The sequence below is a fragment of the Panthera tigris genome, chromosome B4, assembly GCF_018350195.1.
Source record: "Panthera tigris isolate Pti1 chromosome B4, P.tigris_Pti1_mat1.1, whole genome shotgun sequence".
Lineage (NCBI taxonomy): Eukaryota > Metazoa > Chordata > Mammalia > Carnivora > Felidae > Panthera > Panthera tigris.
Genome location: NC_056666.1, coordinates 51017241 through 51033745, shown reverse-complemented (window position 1 = coordinate 51033745; position 16505 = coordinate 51017241). Strand labels below are relative to the sequence as shown.

Sequence of the window (16505 nt, the reverse complement as noted above, 5' to 3'; positions counted from 1 at the left end):
TAATTAGTGATATATGACAAAACAACATGGAGGCAGTAATTTACTATCATAACCATATAGAAAAAAAGCCTTGAAGATTAGTTTGAAAGACATATATTCCAAACTTCTTATATATTTAATATTTATTGATTGTTATGTGCAAAGTAGTGTATTAGATGATGGACAGAAATAAAATGGACTGAATTTTTTTTTTCAGTGAATAGCTAGAAATATTACTCTACAAATATGCTGGATGTTACAAATTCAGCAGTTGAAACTTTAAAGAAACTCACTCAAGAGAAGGAAGGGCACTTGCATAGCTGCTTCTAGTGCGAAAGTAATGAAAGTTCTTAGCCCACAATCAGATTTTTGAAATATTTGCTAGTAGCAGTAGGTATTCCTTTTAGGGCTAAACCATTTCTTTATTTTTTTTAAGATTTTATTTTTATTTTTAAGTAATCTCTACATTCAATGTGGGGTTCGAACCTATAAACCAGAGATGGAGAGCTGTATGCTCCACTGACTGAGCCAGCCAGACGCCCTAGGGCTAAACTATTTCTTATAGTCTTTGGAAATGTTATTTCTTTTTAAATCTCCTATAGAGTTTGATTTTTTCCAGTTCAATCTAGTAAACAAACCTCTACTGATTTCCTATTTATAAGAGGTACCATATTGGGTGATAGATACTATAAAGATAAATACATTACTTGTCCTCAAGAAACATATTTGTGGGGACGCCTGGGTGGCTTAGTCAGTTGAGCATTAGACTCTTGATTTTGATTCAGATCATGATCTCACGGTTGTGATATGGAGCCTCATGTCAGGCTCCAAGCCCAGGGTAGAGATTCTCTCCTTCTCCCTCTGCCCTTACCCCATGTGCATGGGTGCAAACTTATTCTCTCTCTCTCTGAGAAAAAAAAAAAAAGAGAGAGAGAGAGAGAGAGAGAGAGAGAAAAGAAAAGAAAAAAAATAAAAGAAAGAAACATATTTGTGGAAATGGACTCTTGCATGAAAATAAATAAGAGAGCAACACACACACACCAGATCAGAATTAATCCAACGAAGATGATCTTAAAGATTTATCATGGTTGCTTTGATGATAAATTATTATAATGACAAAATTTGGGAACAAAAAAACTGATGAACAATTTCCTTAGCATTTTATATTATATTATTTCTATTCTATTCTATTCTATTCTATTCTATTCTATTCTATTCTATTCTATTCTATTCTTATTATAATATTTATATTATATTATTACTATATATACATTATATGTATATATATATATATGAACATTATAACAATATTAAAAAAGCAATATACATTCTAGGCTTTTAAAGATATTGTATTTTATAAGTCAATTCTAAAGCAAGTCCTGCCATGTGAAAACTGACTAAGCTCATTTATTTGAAATATTTTTTCCTTAATAGCATAGAAAACCATGTAATTGACTTTGTCAAACATTCTAAGTATTAATTGCTCCAAATCCTTATAGTTAAGTCAACGTTAATTTTGCAATGACCAGTTCTGATAGAATATCTAAACTCATAGTTGGCTTATTTTTCTGAAAAATTTGCCCTAAACCTATCAAATATTTTTGTCTTGGCAATAAAGGATCAGCAAACCAGTTACATTGTATAATTTTACTTCAGCCAGAATTCCATGACTCACATTGTTTCTAAGTGACGGTATTGATCTAAGTCATTTTGAATAACTAATTTCAGAGAAACTGGCTGGTCAGAGAAGGAAAAGCAATTTAGATTGGTCATGCCAATACTTTTTTTATTATGCATGACCCAGTTGACAAGTTGAGCATGAGGCTTGTTTCTAAATCCATTTTTACAGTTTTGCTTTTCAGTTCCACTTTTAATAGTCATGACTTATATTGATCTACCTCAATTTTAGAATAAAATGTCTTCTTGATTTTCTCATTATGCCATATATTGCAAAATGTTCATTTCTAAGGGGGGTTTATTGAGATGAGAGCTTTATTTATCACAAATGATATACTTACTCTTTTGGAAACAATGGAAGACAAGTCCAGGCCAGTAAATTGGCATTATTGGTTGTACAGATAATTCCAAACAATCTTATAGTGAGCATGGATTCCCTTGGAAGTGACTTTATTTCAAGAGGAAAATTGATCCTAAAAATAAAAGAAAGAAGTAGATTACCCAGTTACAAAGATTTTTCATAGATATTTCCTTGTAATATAATGGTGTGTGATAAAATTAACTATTTGAATTGAGGGATCCTTTTGAACTTTTGTGTTTGATCTTATAAAAATGGAAATATAGCAGAAACACATAAAATAATGTGAGATTGGTTATTCAATAAATGTGGATTGCTTTAATTATAATTTTGAGATGCAATCTTATTTTCAAAAATTACAATGCCAAGCATTTACTCTTTGTAAACACAGACTAATACTGTTTTAGGGAAAGGGGGGAGGGAGGAAATAACTTGAAACAAGTCTTAAAGCATAAATTTGCTATAATCATATTGAGATTTGGAAAAGAATATTCCAGGAAGAGAAAAGTACAAAAACAAGGTCATCTATGCATGGAAAGATTAAGTGTAGCTGAGAAACGCTGAGTGGCTCATTGTGGCTAGAACAAGCGATGTGGTCAAGTTGGTTGGGGAAGTTATACAGAATATAATTGAAAAGGTAGATAGTTGCCTGAATGCCTAAGAACTCCATATGCCAGGCAAGGGGATTTGAGCTTTTTCCTCATGGCAAAAGAGAATATTTGAAAAAGACAGCTAAAAATATACAGAATTGCTCACAATTTTCAATGTGAACCATTCTGGGTAATGATGAAATCCCAGGCATTTGGGGGATGATTGCTAAAATGTAATGGACATACCAATTTCTGGTTAGGTCAAAGGGAAGGAACTTCAAATACAGACCCTGGATGGATTGCATATTTTGGGCAAAAAAGGGGGACAAGGGTAAAGACAGGATTGTTAATGGTGAGAAAAACTTGGATTCAGACACTGAATCCATCAATATATAAAAGAGAATGTCTATATAATATATATAAATATATATATTTATTATATATATATTAGAGATATATATATATATCTTATATATATAAAAGAGAAGTTTACATATGATAAGATAAAGACTGAAAGGAGTGCACCTGGGTGGTGTAAGTGTTTAAGAAGAAGAAGCTTTGACAGAAAGTTGAGAGTATGATCTGAAGTCTCTAATGGTGGGCAGGGAGAGGGGTACCTTTCTTTCTTTTCTGGAATCATCTTGATTCCATAGAAATGATCAGGTTCTACTGTAAGAATCTCAAGAGAAGTATGGCATTTAGGAAAGATCTATTTATGAGATGAGGAAATGAAAAATATAGTTTTCAAATGGCTTAGATGGGGCAATGTGTTTACTAGAAGATGAGAATGCTAGGAAGATATGGAAAAACTAAAACAGGTTAGCAGATAGGGGAAGATCATGGCAACTGATTCCCCAAGGAATGGGAAAAGAAAGAGAAAAGTGACAGAGCAAATGGGACAGTTTGTACTGTATGATATCTGATGGTATTAGGTATGAGGAATATGAAAAAAATTCACATTCCTTGTGATTCCTAGTTGAATTTTGACATCAATTTCTTAAGCAGTAGGTAATTGTTGAAATACTGATGATGACCAAAGCCAATGTTCAATTGGAAAGTGCTGACTGAGGCTGGCCCAGTTGAGACCTCAGGTAATATTGAGCATTTTCTCACACTAGGATTTGGCTGTCTAATCTGGATGCTAAGGAGAAGTCCCTACTCAAGATGTCAAATAACACATTTGTGACCCCCTTTTGTGAGTGGCTGGGCAGTATTCAGTCTAAGAAGAAATGAGGAGTTAATTCAGCCCAGTGACCATACTGGTTTTGAGAAGGTACACATCCATCTTCCCAACACGCTATTCCTAGTGATAAAGAGTCCCAGATCCAGGGTGTAATAAAGCAGCTAATAATAAGGAAGACAGAAGGGGTATTATAGAGGTAAATTTAATAACTAATATTTGAGTGAGCATATTACTGGAATAGGAAAATGAAGAATTAAAGATGAATTCTAGACTGGTAGATTATGTTATAGTGGATAACTTCAACTGATACAGAAATATAAAAGAAACAGGAAATTGGGGTAAGGGTAAATACTATGTGCAGTTTAAGGTGTGATATAATTGAATTAATAACAACTCAGATTTCAATATGTAAGCTATGAGTGGAGAGAACAAGTCAGAAATTGGAATCTAGATATATCTGCATTCAAATATTGGCTCCATGACTAATAAGCCTCATTTTTCCTTATCCACAAAATGGATCAAACATTGTATAACACAGTAGGTGGCAATTGTTGGTTATATATCAGCAATACATTCATTATTCAACCAATAATGTAATAATTTATATTAGCCATTGTAGACAGATGAAATTAATTCTAGTTAAAAGTAGGAAAGGTAAATAAAGGAAAGACTATGGTGAATAAAATGTATTTTTCAACATTAGCAAAGTTTAGATTATTAAAAAATTAATTTGTTTCACATTTATATATTTAAAAATCTTTATTTTCTTTCATATTCTTTTATACCCAAAATATCCACCTAAGATATTGTGGACATACTTCTCAGCTTAAAAGAAGCTCTGAAACTCAACATAAAATGTTGATGACCCTATGGAATGCACAGTAATTTCTTGAATGTGCTCTCTTTTACTTGTAATTGATTTTCTATTCAGTTTTCATATTTCTGTGCTAGAATGGAAGATATAATAATTTCACTTTATTCCTCACATAATCTGGAGTGTTCTTTTTCTCATTGAGTCTGGCTTCCTCATGTATAACTTCACTTGTTAGTGAGCTTTCATATCAAGAATGACAAAAATTCAATCAGTTACAGTGGATAGTTACTGTCAATTTCCATTTTGTCATTTTTATTAATAAAAATAAATTCTTCTAGGGTAAGAATACATGCTCTCTAAATAGTTATTTATTCATTTCTTGCATACATATGGATCTTTAAAGCCAGAATAATCTCATACTCACTAAGAAATCTTTTTTTAACTTCTATATAGCTATTGAAAAATTAAAGGAGTGAACTTTTATACAAAAAAGTTAGAAAAATACGAGACAATTCAACAAGTAAAGTTGGATTGCTTCTTTTTATGCAAGTAGCTGGCATAGATTTAACCATATATTTGCCTACTCTACTGTTGAAAAATGAATAAACACTAAAATTTTTCTGAAACACTTTTTTCTTCCATATGAGATAGTTTTCCTAAGATCAGAGTAAGTTTCTCTTGATAAAAATGGGAGATTTAATGAAGTAAGAATGTTTAGAACTCTCCTTTTAACACATATATAACAATAAACCATTGTAAGGACTTTGATTTTTGTCTGAATGAAACTGGGAGCCATTTCAGTATTTTTAAGGAGAAGAATAACATAGCCTGAATCACATTATTTTTTAATTTTTTTATGTTTATTTATTTCTGAGACAGAGAGAGACAGAGCATGAGTGGGGGAGGGGCAGAGAGAGAGGGAGACACAGAATCAGAAGCATAGCCTGACTTACCTTTTAAAATAAGTCACTTTAGCCACTGTGTGAGAAGGACTATCGAGGTGCAAGAGAAGTAGGGAGACCATTATAAAACACTGGTAATTCAGGAGAGAGAGAATGGGGGCCTATACCAATGAAAGTTATGAGAAGTAATAGTCTGGAAATATTTTGAGGAGAGACCCTGTAGGATTTCCTGAGAGCAGGAGATTCAGGTTAAGGATGTGATCTGAACAACTGGAACTGAAAAGGATCATCCAAGGTGGCTATCCAAGGATAGAACAAGTTTGGAATGTAAGGTTTACAGTATTGATTCAGAAATGTTGAGTGTATAAATGTGGAGTTTGTGACTGATGCCTGGTTGGTGATATAACTTTTGGAGTTGTTGGCATATAGATGCATTTAAGGATATGTGATGGTAAAAGAAAACTAAAGGAGTAAGTTTAGACACAACAGAAAAGAGGTGTAAGTGCTAAGATCATGATCAGTCTGGGAAAAGAGGAAGATAGAGAAGTAATGTCCTGTGCAGGAGGAGGAAAGCGAAAAGAATATGGGAGCCAAGTGGAGAGCATATTTCAAGATGGAAGGTGAGAGCAACAGTGCCAAATACTCCTAAATAGAGGATGTAAGATGAAGACTGAGAAACCAACATTAGATTTAACTATGCAGGTCACTAGTGACTCTAATGGGCAATTTCAGTGAAACAGAGTGATGAAAGCCTAACTGGAGTATATTTTAGAGTAGAGGGGAAAAAATGAAAAAAGTGAATATACACAACTCTTTGGAAGGGTTTTGCTATAAAGCAGAGGAAAAACACAGGGTAGCTGCTGGTAAGAGAATGGAGCTTTATTTAAATTTAAGATGCGAGGACTATCTATAGACTATAAATACTCTGCCAAGGATTTTATATGTTTTAAGAAATAGTATAGAAATCACAGTAAAAACATCAGCTTTGGAGTGAGAGTAGATCTGAGCACTAGTTCTGCCGTTTACTGGTTGTGGGAACTAGGAGAAGTTAATTATGCTTCATAACCCTCAAAACACTGATCTTTTAAAAAGGATGACAATACCTGTTTCATATTTTTGTTGTTAAGATGAGATAATATATTTTGGATATACTATGATGATTAAATATGTCAAATCTATGTCATACATTATTAAATAACAAATTTTCTGTCCTTAAGTGTACAGCCTAGTAATGGAATGTATAATCAATTATAGTATAATAGATACATGTTGAAATACATAAAGAATGCTACAAGCACCTAGAAAAATGGTAATTTTTAATTCCATTTTTAATAGAAATGAAATCAAATGAAAATAATTCTAGGTTGAGGTCACTAATTCTATTGGGGGAATCAAAAACTCACAGGAAAGATAGTACATATACAGCCTTGAAGGAACAGAAGAAAAATACATCAGTGTAGTTATTCCAACAACACTAATGATTTTCAATTTATTTGGGGTTTGGGAGGAGGATTTTTTAAATTGACTTTAGAATTACTAGGTGTTTTTCTTGAATTGTTTAAATGATAGCACATATCTATCAGCTGAAAATTAATCTGATTTTTTGAAATAGTTAGGAATAAGTTTTAATTAAGTCAGAAAAATAATTTTAGTCATTGAGCTAGTTAATAACATTTTTAAAGAATCACGTGTTACATGAAATTCATTTGCCTGTCCATAAACACTGAACTCTTACTCTATCTAATGCTGCTTGTGTTGACAGGAACAGAATGGAAAGTTTTAAAAATAGAATAAAATAAAATATCAAAAACAAAAGATCTTTTTTTCATTTGGCAAAGTCAAACAGAAATATAAGCAAACACATTCAATAAGAGTAGATTGAGGTTCACATCAACCAATAAAAGAAAAAGTGGCCAATTATTTCCAATGATGTAAAAAGAGTTTATAGGGAAGGTAAAAGAGTGTCTTGAAGGACAGGTGGGCAGTAAAGGCACTGTGCTCTTGATAGATGGAGGACCCCTAGCAGAGACATGATTTCTCAGTTTATAGTTAGGATAAATAGATCAGATGCAGAAAGACTGGGTACAGGGGCAGGGAGTGGGGCTAACTCCAAAGATAAAGGTGCAGAGATAGGCAGGGGCCAAACCACTAGGAGCCTTGTATGTTGTGCTAAAGGATTTGTATTTTATCTTGTAAGAACTGGGGAGCCATTGAAGAATTGTATAAGCAGAATTCATTTTGTGCAATAGAAGAGGATTTTGTAATTAAAGAACAGGTCTTTGGTCAAAGGAATTAAGAACCTAACCAAAGAAAGGAAGATAAATGTTGTCATAGTCCTAGAGGAAGGAGGAATTGCTTTAGCATAGAAGGAACTATGGAGAATTTAAAAATTGAAGGCCAAATGTCATGTCTCCATTGATTGTAGTAACACTAAGATTGGGATAAATGGCACTATCTAACAACATCCTTGGAGTCCTAGAAATTTTGACGCATATTTCTCTGAGAAAAAGCACAATATTGGGGAGTCAAATCATCTCCCAAGCCAGATCTTGTGAAAAGGCTGAGGGATAGTGGGTTGGGTTTTTTTTTTTCTATTTGAGGTAGGAAGAAAATTGATTGTAAGGGCAGCATTGGAGACGCCAGAGAAATGACTGAAAGCTAGTGGAATAATGTCATAGGAACAGCAAGGAAAAGCAATCATGAAATAAAGCAGAAGTAATCATGAAATAGCCATAGCCAGGGCCTGAGTCTCCTGAGATTCTGAGTAAAGTAAAGACTTGAGGAGGAGGGAGGGGATACAAGGGAGCAGGAAGGCATGGATTGTGTCAAGATGGTGCTTTTTTCTTCACGTTTTAACAAGTCTCCATTAAATGAGAAAGTAGGTGCCAGTCTCCCAAAACTAGATGGTAGTTTACACAAGGCATAATTATTATCAAAAAACATGATTGTTTAAATACATTTATAATTGGCTCTCATAGGAAAATGGAGATTACATACGTTATTAGGTATTTTCTTTCTTCTTTGTTATATCTAGAATCTATTTCCCTCAGCCCCAAATAGAGGGTATCTCTTATATCCATAGTGTGTGAATGATTAATAATTCTACTTTCTCCAATTTCCCTTTGTGATCAATTCGTTGATGTAAATTGGATACTTGTCTAGGTTTCTAAATGGATTTTTTTAACCTGTTGAATTGTGCACTCAGTTATCTACAAGAATGAGCATATTTATCACATCACTGAATCACATCAACTGGTAATATCTTTAAAAAATCACATCTTTCAGTTTAAAAAAAAGAGAAAAAAGAATCCCTGATCTTTATTAGATAAATGATCCTGCCAAAATAAAGATTAAACTTACATTTCATTCCAGTTGACCAAGAAAAAGAACAATTTTTTGACTGGAATATTTCTGTAGCTTCTCACTTGGCACAACTTCTTTCCAGCATATGTAAGCCAACAGGAAAAAGAAAATGTTTTATAGCTAAAAAAAAATAAAATAAAAATTTAAAAAATTGATTCAATAAGCTGAAGACTATAAAGAAACCAGTTTTCTATATGGATCAATTATTTTTATAGTTAAAAGTCAAATGAAAAAGTTATATTTGCTTGTATAAAGTATACCTCAAAAATTACTTTAAAAATTCATGTTGGGTGACATCAGCAAGGTGGTACAACAAGAAGCCCTAGACCCTCCTTCCCTCATGGAAACACCAATTCAGCAATACATGGATGAATTCCCTTTGTGAGAAATTTAGAAACAAGAGTGTCCTGCACTCCAGGCAAGTGCAAACCAGTCACATAGAAATCAGTAGGAAAATTTGTGGCACTGCTTTTCCAGAACTCCTCCCCAGTAGAGTGTAGTGTAATCAGGAGGAAACCTAACTCCCAGCTTCTCCCTGGGGTGGGAAAGAGAAAACTGGAACATATGTCCAGCATTCAGACTTTTTAGGGGGCTATCCAAGGAACTAGTTTCTGTCCTGCCTAAATCTAAATGCCTAAACCAAATCTAATTTGAACTAGCACAAATTCACTTGCCCCTGTCTTTTCTCCCTCTTCACTGGAAAATGAAGAGGAGAACATCCAAACTTCTGGCTTCTTCCTAGGGAGAAAAAGAGTCGGAGTGTGAGTCCAATGTTTCAGTGTTTTGGGTGGTGGCCTGAGAGACTGGTTTCTGTCTTACCTAACTCATAGCACAGATGGGACCTGGCAGGGAGCAGCTGAGAACCAAAAAGAGCTGGGGAGCTTACAGCTGCACTGGCAAACTTGTAGTACCACAAACAGACACTAGGGAGAACAAAAAATATGAGTTTCTTAAGAAGCAAAATGTCTCTAATTTTTGAACAATCAATGTATAAAACAAATCAAATGGGAAATTAGAAAAAATACTGATACAAATGAAAATGAACACACTATACTAAAATTTATGGGATGCAGCAAAAGCAGTACTAAGAGAGAAGTTTATAGCAGTAAATACTTACATGAAAAGAAGAAATATCAAAAATAAACAACCTAACTTTATATGTAAGGAACTGGAAAAAGAGGAACAAACTAAGTCCAAAGTTAAAAGAAGGAAGAAAATAATAAAGATTAGAGCAGAAATAAAGCAGAGAATAGAAAAATAATGGAAAAAAAAAAAACAAACAAAACTGTCACACCATATGTAAATGCAGGCTCTGTGCATATAGTGTTATCAGTATTTATCTGGCTAGTTCTTCCATGTTAGTTAAAATTGATAAGTATTTGCTAATGGTTAAAAAATGCAAGAAATTTATTTTATTATATTTATTATATTATACATCAGACCTTTAAATTTTCAAAAAATTGAGAAAAGGCATAAAAGAATCATCCCATGGATTTAAAGAAATATGTGTATGTGTAGATAGGTAATGTTTTTTACATACAAAAGCCAATTTTTCTTTCTAATTAACTTTATAAATATGTGTACAGTTCAGTTATTTTCAAAAATACAGATAGCATTTTCTTTTGTCTATTTATTGGAAAGGTTTCAGCTTTTCTTTGAGTTGCTAAATGCAGTGGGTACAATAAATCCATTTATAAGTTACTATTCTTTTATCAACTTTAATTGATTTAATACACATTCTACTATAGATTTAATCCATAAGGCATTTAAAATAATGATTATAAGGGTGCCTGGTTGAGCATCGGACTCTTGGTTTTGTTTGGGGCCATGATCTCGCGGTTCATGGGTTCAAGCCCTGCATCCAGCTTTGCGTTGACAGCACTCAGCCTTCTTGAGATTCTCTGTCTCCCTCTCTTTCTGCACTCCCCCTTCCCCCCAATTCTCTCTCTCTCTTTCTCTCTCTCTCAAAAATAAATAAATAAGCATTTAAAATAAAATAATGATCATAATATGAATCTAATCATGTTATTAAAGAAAATACTACATAATGGAGCCAACCTAAAATCTAGCAATGTTCCAGGCATAATTGTGGTTAATTTCCAATGTAACTCAAATTACTCTTGGCTAATTCCCACTTTATCAAGGTACTAATTTCACAAAACATTTACCACTCACAACTTGATGGGTATCAGAGTGATTTTTTTTTTTCTATTAAGTACTTCTCCCTGTGTGTGCTATCCCTCTGTTCTGTTAATTAGCATTGGTCTTTTAAACTCAAACATTAAAAAAAAATTAGGGCAATTACATAAAGTAGGTTGAGAATTTTCTGTTTCTATAATGATATACTGACAATATGCAGCTATTTTTAATATGGAGAATGGGAGAAGACTTGAGGGAAAAGGAATGCACATTTGGTAATGAAGTTTTTAAAAATGGTTTTAAGAATTAAGATAAATTTACACTGGTTACATTTCAAAATCTTATAAAATATTCGCTCCTGCAAATAAGAACAAGACAAATTATACTATAATTAGAAGCCATGTAAATATTAACTAAAAGTTTTGTGAAAAACTCACCACCACTCACCTGTGCACCCAAGTCTCTGGAATGTTGTGAACTGCATACACTGTGAAGCTCAGGTGGGAATGGAGTCCAGGATTTACATAGGAAATGTCATCAGGTATATTTAGAGGCTGGAAATCTGCATAAAAGCTGCGGCAATAGACACTGATTAGCTGGTAGATGGCCCTGGAGAGTTCAGTTGTCACTTTCTCTATCAAGCCTAAGGTGGGGGAGAGGGGGGGAAGGATAGAAATCAGGTCATCTGTGAAGGGCCATACTCATTATAAGCCATCAATTACAGCTTTGAAATTTCTTATGATAACTTTTAAATAAAATTTAATTAAAATGACCATCTACCAACTGACACCAATTAGCCATCTGTGCCTCTCTATGCAGCCTGAATTAGTTGATAGTTGTGTAGATAATCAATAAGCTTTCACATCTTCAGTTGCAAAAATCTTGGAATCATGGCCTTTTATCATAGATCAGAGTTTTGGATTATTAATTTGGCATTCTTTAATTTGAAATATTTTTTTATTCTAGTTTATGATTGTTAAGAATTAGCTTTCAGACAAGGAACATGTTTTCTACATGGCTTAGAAGTACTTCAAACAAATACTATCTAAAAATTAATCATAATAAATTTGACTATGCTATTATGTTTACCATTAACTGAACACTAATCATATACATTGTGCTATTGTAAAAGGAGAACAGTAAAAGTACCTGGCTGAGATCTGAAATAAGCTTGAAATGAAAGATTTATAATGCTTACTAAATCTCTTCAAAATTGAAGACTTACTTAAGTTTTACTATTAGTTGTTTAAACGGAGTTTATTGATTATTCCTAAAAGTGACTTGTCACGAAGGAAAAAAAATGAGAAAAAAAATGACTAAGTATAGGGGCTAATAGCTGTTAAGTGTGTACTAAATGAAGGCATGCCAATTTCATAGACCATATGGAAAGGGTCACCTAATCACGGAATTTAAGGTAAACTTTCCTGGATTTCTCTCTCCTAATAAACTCCCAATAAAATTCCTTCCTGAGAGGAAGGAAGTGGAAGAGACTGATGAAATGGACCAGGTAGTTCAGGTAGTGGACTTTGATCAAAATCAGGAAAGATAGCGTCATTATAATGGTGAAGTTTTTGAGGATGATGAACATTATCCTAGGGGTGGTGTTCAGTGTCAGACCTCTTCATGGGGCCACTAAATAACACCAACTACCGACATTTTGTATGCAGTAGTGAATGAGTGAAGGAATATACTTCACTCATTTGCAATTGTTTTTGTTTTAATACTCAACTATGATAGTGTTTCAAAAGTTAAATGAAGAATAAACTCTAATTTAAAAGCTCAAAAATTACCATCTTTTAACCCAAATCAAGAAAATCTTTAACAAATATTTAAGTGATAAAGGGTTTAGGAAATGAAAAGAATGTATGAAGGGAAGTAAGTTGTGAATGGAAGCTCTGGTGCCCTCCTCAGAGTCCCTCATGCGTGATGGGCTTTGCTGAAGGGGCCTCCAGGCAGGTGGCACAGCTACCTACGGTAATGGTCAAAGAGCTCCTCGGTGTGAATCTGCCAGGCTTCAGTCTCATCCCCGAAACAGGCCTCCTTAAATCCTATAAATTTATTCTGGTTGGACAGCTTAAGGCAGAAAACTATTGAAAAAGAAATCAGCCTAATCTGATCTGAATGTTATTCTTTCCCTTCCCGGGCCAGAAGAAAAGTACTGAAATGCCACACTTTAGATATTTCTACTTTTCGGCCACGTCGTCCTGGAGAAATGAAATGGAACTGCAGCTTAACTTGTGGAGGGAAGCCAGAGAGGGAATCTGTGTTCTTTGGTGACACCCACATCCAGCTGGGTACAGCACTGAGGAGAGCGGGGCCTCGAGGCCCTCCTCAGGAGTGTTAGATCTTATCAGGAGGCCTGAACCCTGTGTCCCTGAGGGCCCTGAGCGCTACTCTGCAACTAGACCAGACCACCAGCTGGATAATGCCGCGGTTGTTGAGGGAGAGGCGGTGCCAGCCTTCTGAAAGAACTCTGGCACCAACACATCAGGTTGCAAAAGGTGGCATGGCAGATTTCAGAACCGTTCTGCTGCCTGGCATCAGCCAGGTGGATGCAATTTAGTAAGCCACTTCCCTTCCGGCTCTGTCTTCCTAATACCCTCAGTCTCGGGCTTCCAGTGCGACTTGGGCCGATTCAGCTCGTTCAGCTAGATATGGGCGCCTTCCCTCAGCAGGTCTGTGCTGACTTTGCAGACCCTTGGCACGTGTTTGCTGATGATGTCAGTGGTTTCTATCGCGTGGGTCACGGAGGAATGGTCGATTTTATTAAGTTTCAATCCCAAGTTTACCAGTCGGAACACCAGTCAGCCTAGCCTGTCTGCGACCTAGGAGAGTCGGTAGTGCAATCGGAAGAGGCGTCCACCCGGTACTGGGATTGCCTGATGATGAAGATGTGCCGCATGGCCTTGCCTTTGTAATGGTCCAGCCGGGGCATCAGTTCTCCTGCAGACTTCAGGCTCCTCTTCCGGATGTTGATCAGGGTCTGTGGGCCTCCCAGTACCTGGTGGGGTCCCAGACACCCCTGCGGCACGTGGCCCCGCCCACTGTGGCGGCGGCTCCACTAGGCTCTGGGCTTGCGCTGGGTGCTTCCAACTCCAGGGAGAAGGGCCTGGCGGCCGAGATCTGCCGCTGAGAAGTCACCGAGAGAACAGGTAAGCGCGTCCTTTGAAATTACGTTGTTAACGGGCAGTGATTTTGATTTGATTTGATGTGTGCCAAGTCAAGTCACATAGTACTGGTATTTATTCAAACGCATGCACTTCCTCGTCAAGTTGTTTCTGAAGCATAAATTGCTTGTAGTTTCTAGTTGTTTTGAAAAGAAAAGAAAAGAGCCAGCTTTTTCCTCCATCAGTCTGCAGTGTTCCAATACCAGACAATTTGGTACTCAAAAATCATGCCACTTTCAGCAGGGAGCTTCTTTGAACCCCATCCTGTCCCTCAGAAGCTCTGTCCATAATTAAAACATTCTTTTGTTGCTCAACACATGCTATTATTCACTTGGTTATTCGTAAGTTTGTACAAAATTTATAAGATGGCCACATTTTACTTAAAATGGTGCCCTTTGTTGAAATCAGTCTGAGGGAATGAGCAGCATGAAATAAGCCTTAATTAAAATTCTCAGAGAAATCAGCAGTAGCAGTTAATAAAACAGAAGAGTAAAGCAGCATAAAAATCGTTTTTAAAGAAGACTCAAATTCTTGAGGCCGACCAACAGGGATTCTCCTGAACAACAGGAGGCAGGGAACTATAAATTTATAGAAACATGTTACCCAGTCCCCACATTGTGCTGTTGGTACTCTGAATCAGGAAGTATAAACTTCTTAATAATTCCCAACCTTGTGCAAATGAATGCACATCTAAAATAAATCATAAAGTTGGGTCAGAGCTCTTATCAATTCAAGCCCCAGCATGTATTTTGGGAAATCTTAATTATCTGGGTATTTACTCAAACTCTACTCTTGACTTTTTCTGCAGAAATACAGTTCTTGGTTATAATTTGCTTCTTTGAGGTAGTATAGAGATGTGTGCTTATGCATTATGCTTTACTTCCAGAACTCTGGATGAAGAGTCCATTTCACATATCATCAGAAATGTACTAGGGACTCAAGATAGTGGGGTTGGTGGTGAAATATGGAGTAATAACATTTATCACACCTGATTTTACTCTGGGAATAGAGTTATAGTGTCATAAATTGAGAAATAGTGACAATATATATTTGATTAAAATTTATTAATTAGGGGCACTTGGGTTTCTCAGTCAGTTAAGCATTTGACTCTTGGTTTTGGCTCAGGTCATGATCTCATGGCTTGTGAGTTAAAGCCCCACGCAGGGCTCTGCACTGGCAGTGAAGAGCCTGCTTGGGATTCTCTCTCTTTCTCTCTGTCTCTCTCTCTCTGTCCCTCCCTGCTCATGCACTCTCTCTGTCTCTTTCTTAAAATAAATAAATAAACTTAAAGTTTAAAAAAATAAGATGCATTAATTAGAATCTGTGATGATTTAGCATTAAAAAGAAGTCTTTGTGAACATTCCTACACAGTTCTCTGGGATCTTATATCCCAAGCCCTTAGGGATATAAGGGAATGAAGGGATTTTATTCCAACATTCCTAGAAGAAAGGAAGAGAGGGCCAATTCCATCTGACATAACCTCCAGCTTGTTCTCTCTTCATTGTATCACTTGGACTCTGTGTTAGTGATATTGTTAGGGAGCGTCCATCCTTTCCCTTCCTTAATGATGTTCTGGAGTTATGAATGCCTGGAACAGGGATTTTTGCGCCAGTACAGTTTGTTTGTGTGCGTGTTTGTTTTATCTCCATGCCCTCTGCCGTCCCATATTTCTCGGTGATGTGAAGGAGGGAGCTCTTCAAATGTAATTGAATGTCTTCTTTTGAGTGGTGGTAATTAGAGTAGAGAGGATATCCCTCCGCACATTACTTTCTCCTAAAAATGATTAAGGGAATGGAGGACAGGTTGGGGCTATCGTTTGTATGTGAGTCTGTTTCCTTGAAGATACTCACAGGGTTCATACGCCAAATACCACTTGCCTGTGCAAGCAAGAACAACTCTGACCACACCCTGCACATTGAGTAACTATCATGTCTGCTATGCATATTGGGGAATCAAAGAGTTTAATTCCCTAAGATCACAGAGTCAAAAAGTGGCAGAGTTGAAATTAACCAGATTCCAAAAGCCAGATCCTTTGCTCTATACCACACTATTGCATATCCACTGTTTTCTGTAGAGGCAAAGTCCTCCTGTGGCTTGCAGTTTTATAGGCTCGGAGCCTCTGTGAACACTAATTATTCCAGGACCTAATCCTCCTACATATTATGTTAGATTGGTCTTTCAAATACTATTTTAATTTAAATTTGAAATTAGTGACTTTGAAGAAAGACATCTGCTATTTTTTAGACTCTTCTTACATCAAAATATAAGTAGCTAAATAACATTTTATAGTTCTTGGAATGGTTATAAAAATATTTTCAGTATTCCTTTCTTTT

General features: G+C 35.5%; 1 protein-coding gene and 1 pseudogene across 7 annotated transcripts in view; both read right to left on the bottom strand.

Annotated features, from left to right (window-relative positions):
* PIK3C2G (phosphatidylinositol-4-phosphate 3-kinase catalytic subunit type 2 gamma) overlaps nt 1–16505 on the bottom strand; it is a 352007-nt gene that overhangs the window by 243974 nt on the left and 91528 nt on the right. For all 7 annotated transcript variants that reach the window (XM_042991840.1, XM_042991839.1, XM_007072860.3 and 4 more), the window contains 3 exons: nt 11453–11648; nt 8864–8986; nt 1998–2129 (listed from right to left, as the gene is read on the bottom strand). In XM_042991840.1, the coding sequence (XP_042847774.1) occupies nt 1998–2129; nt 8864–8986; nt 11453–11648 (451 nt within the window). The remainder of the gene's footprint in view (nt 1–1997; nt 2130–8863; nt 8987–11452; nt 11649–16505) is intronic.
* On the bottom strand, nt 13346–16115 carry LOC122240180 (annotated as a pseudogene).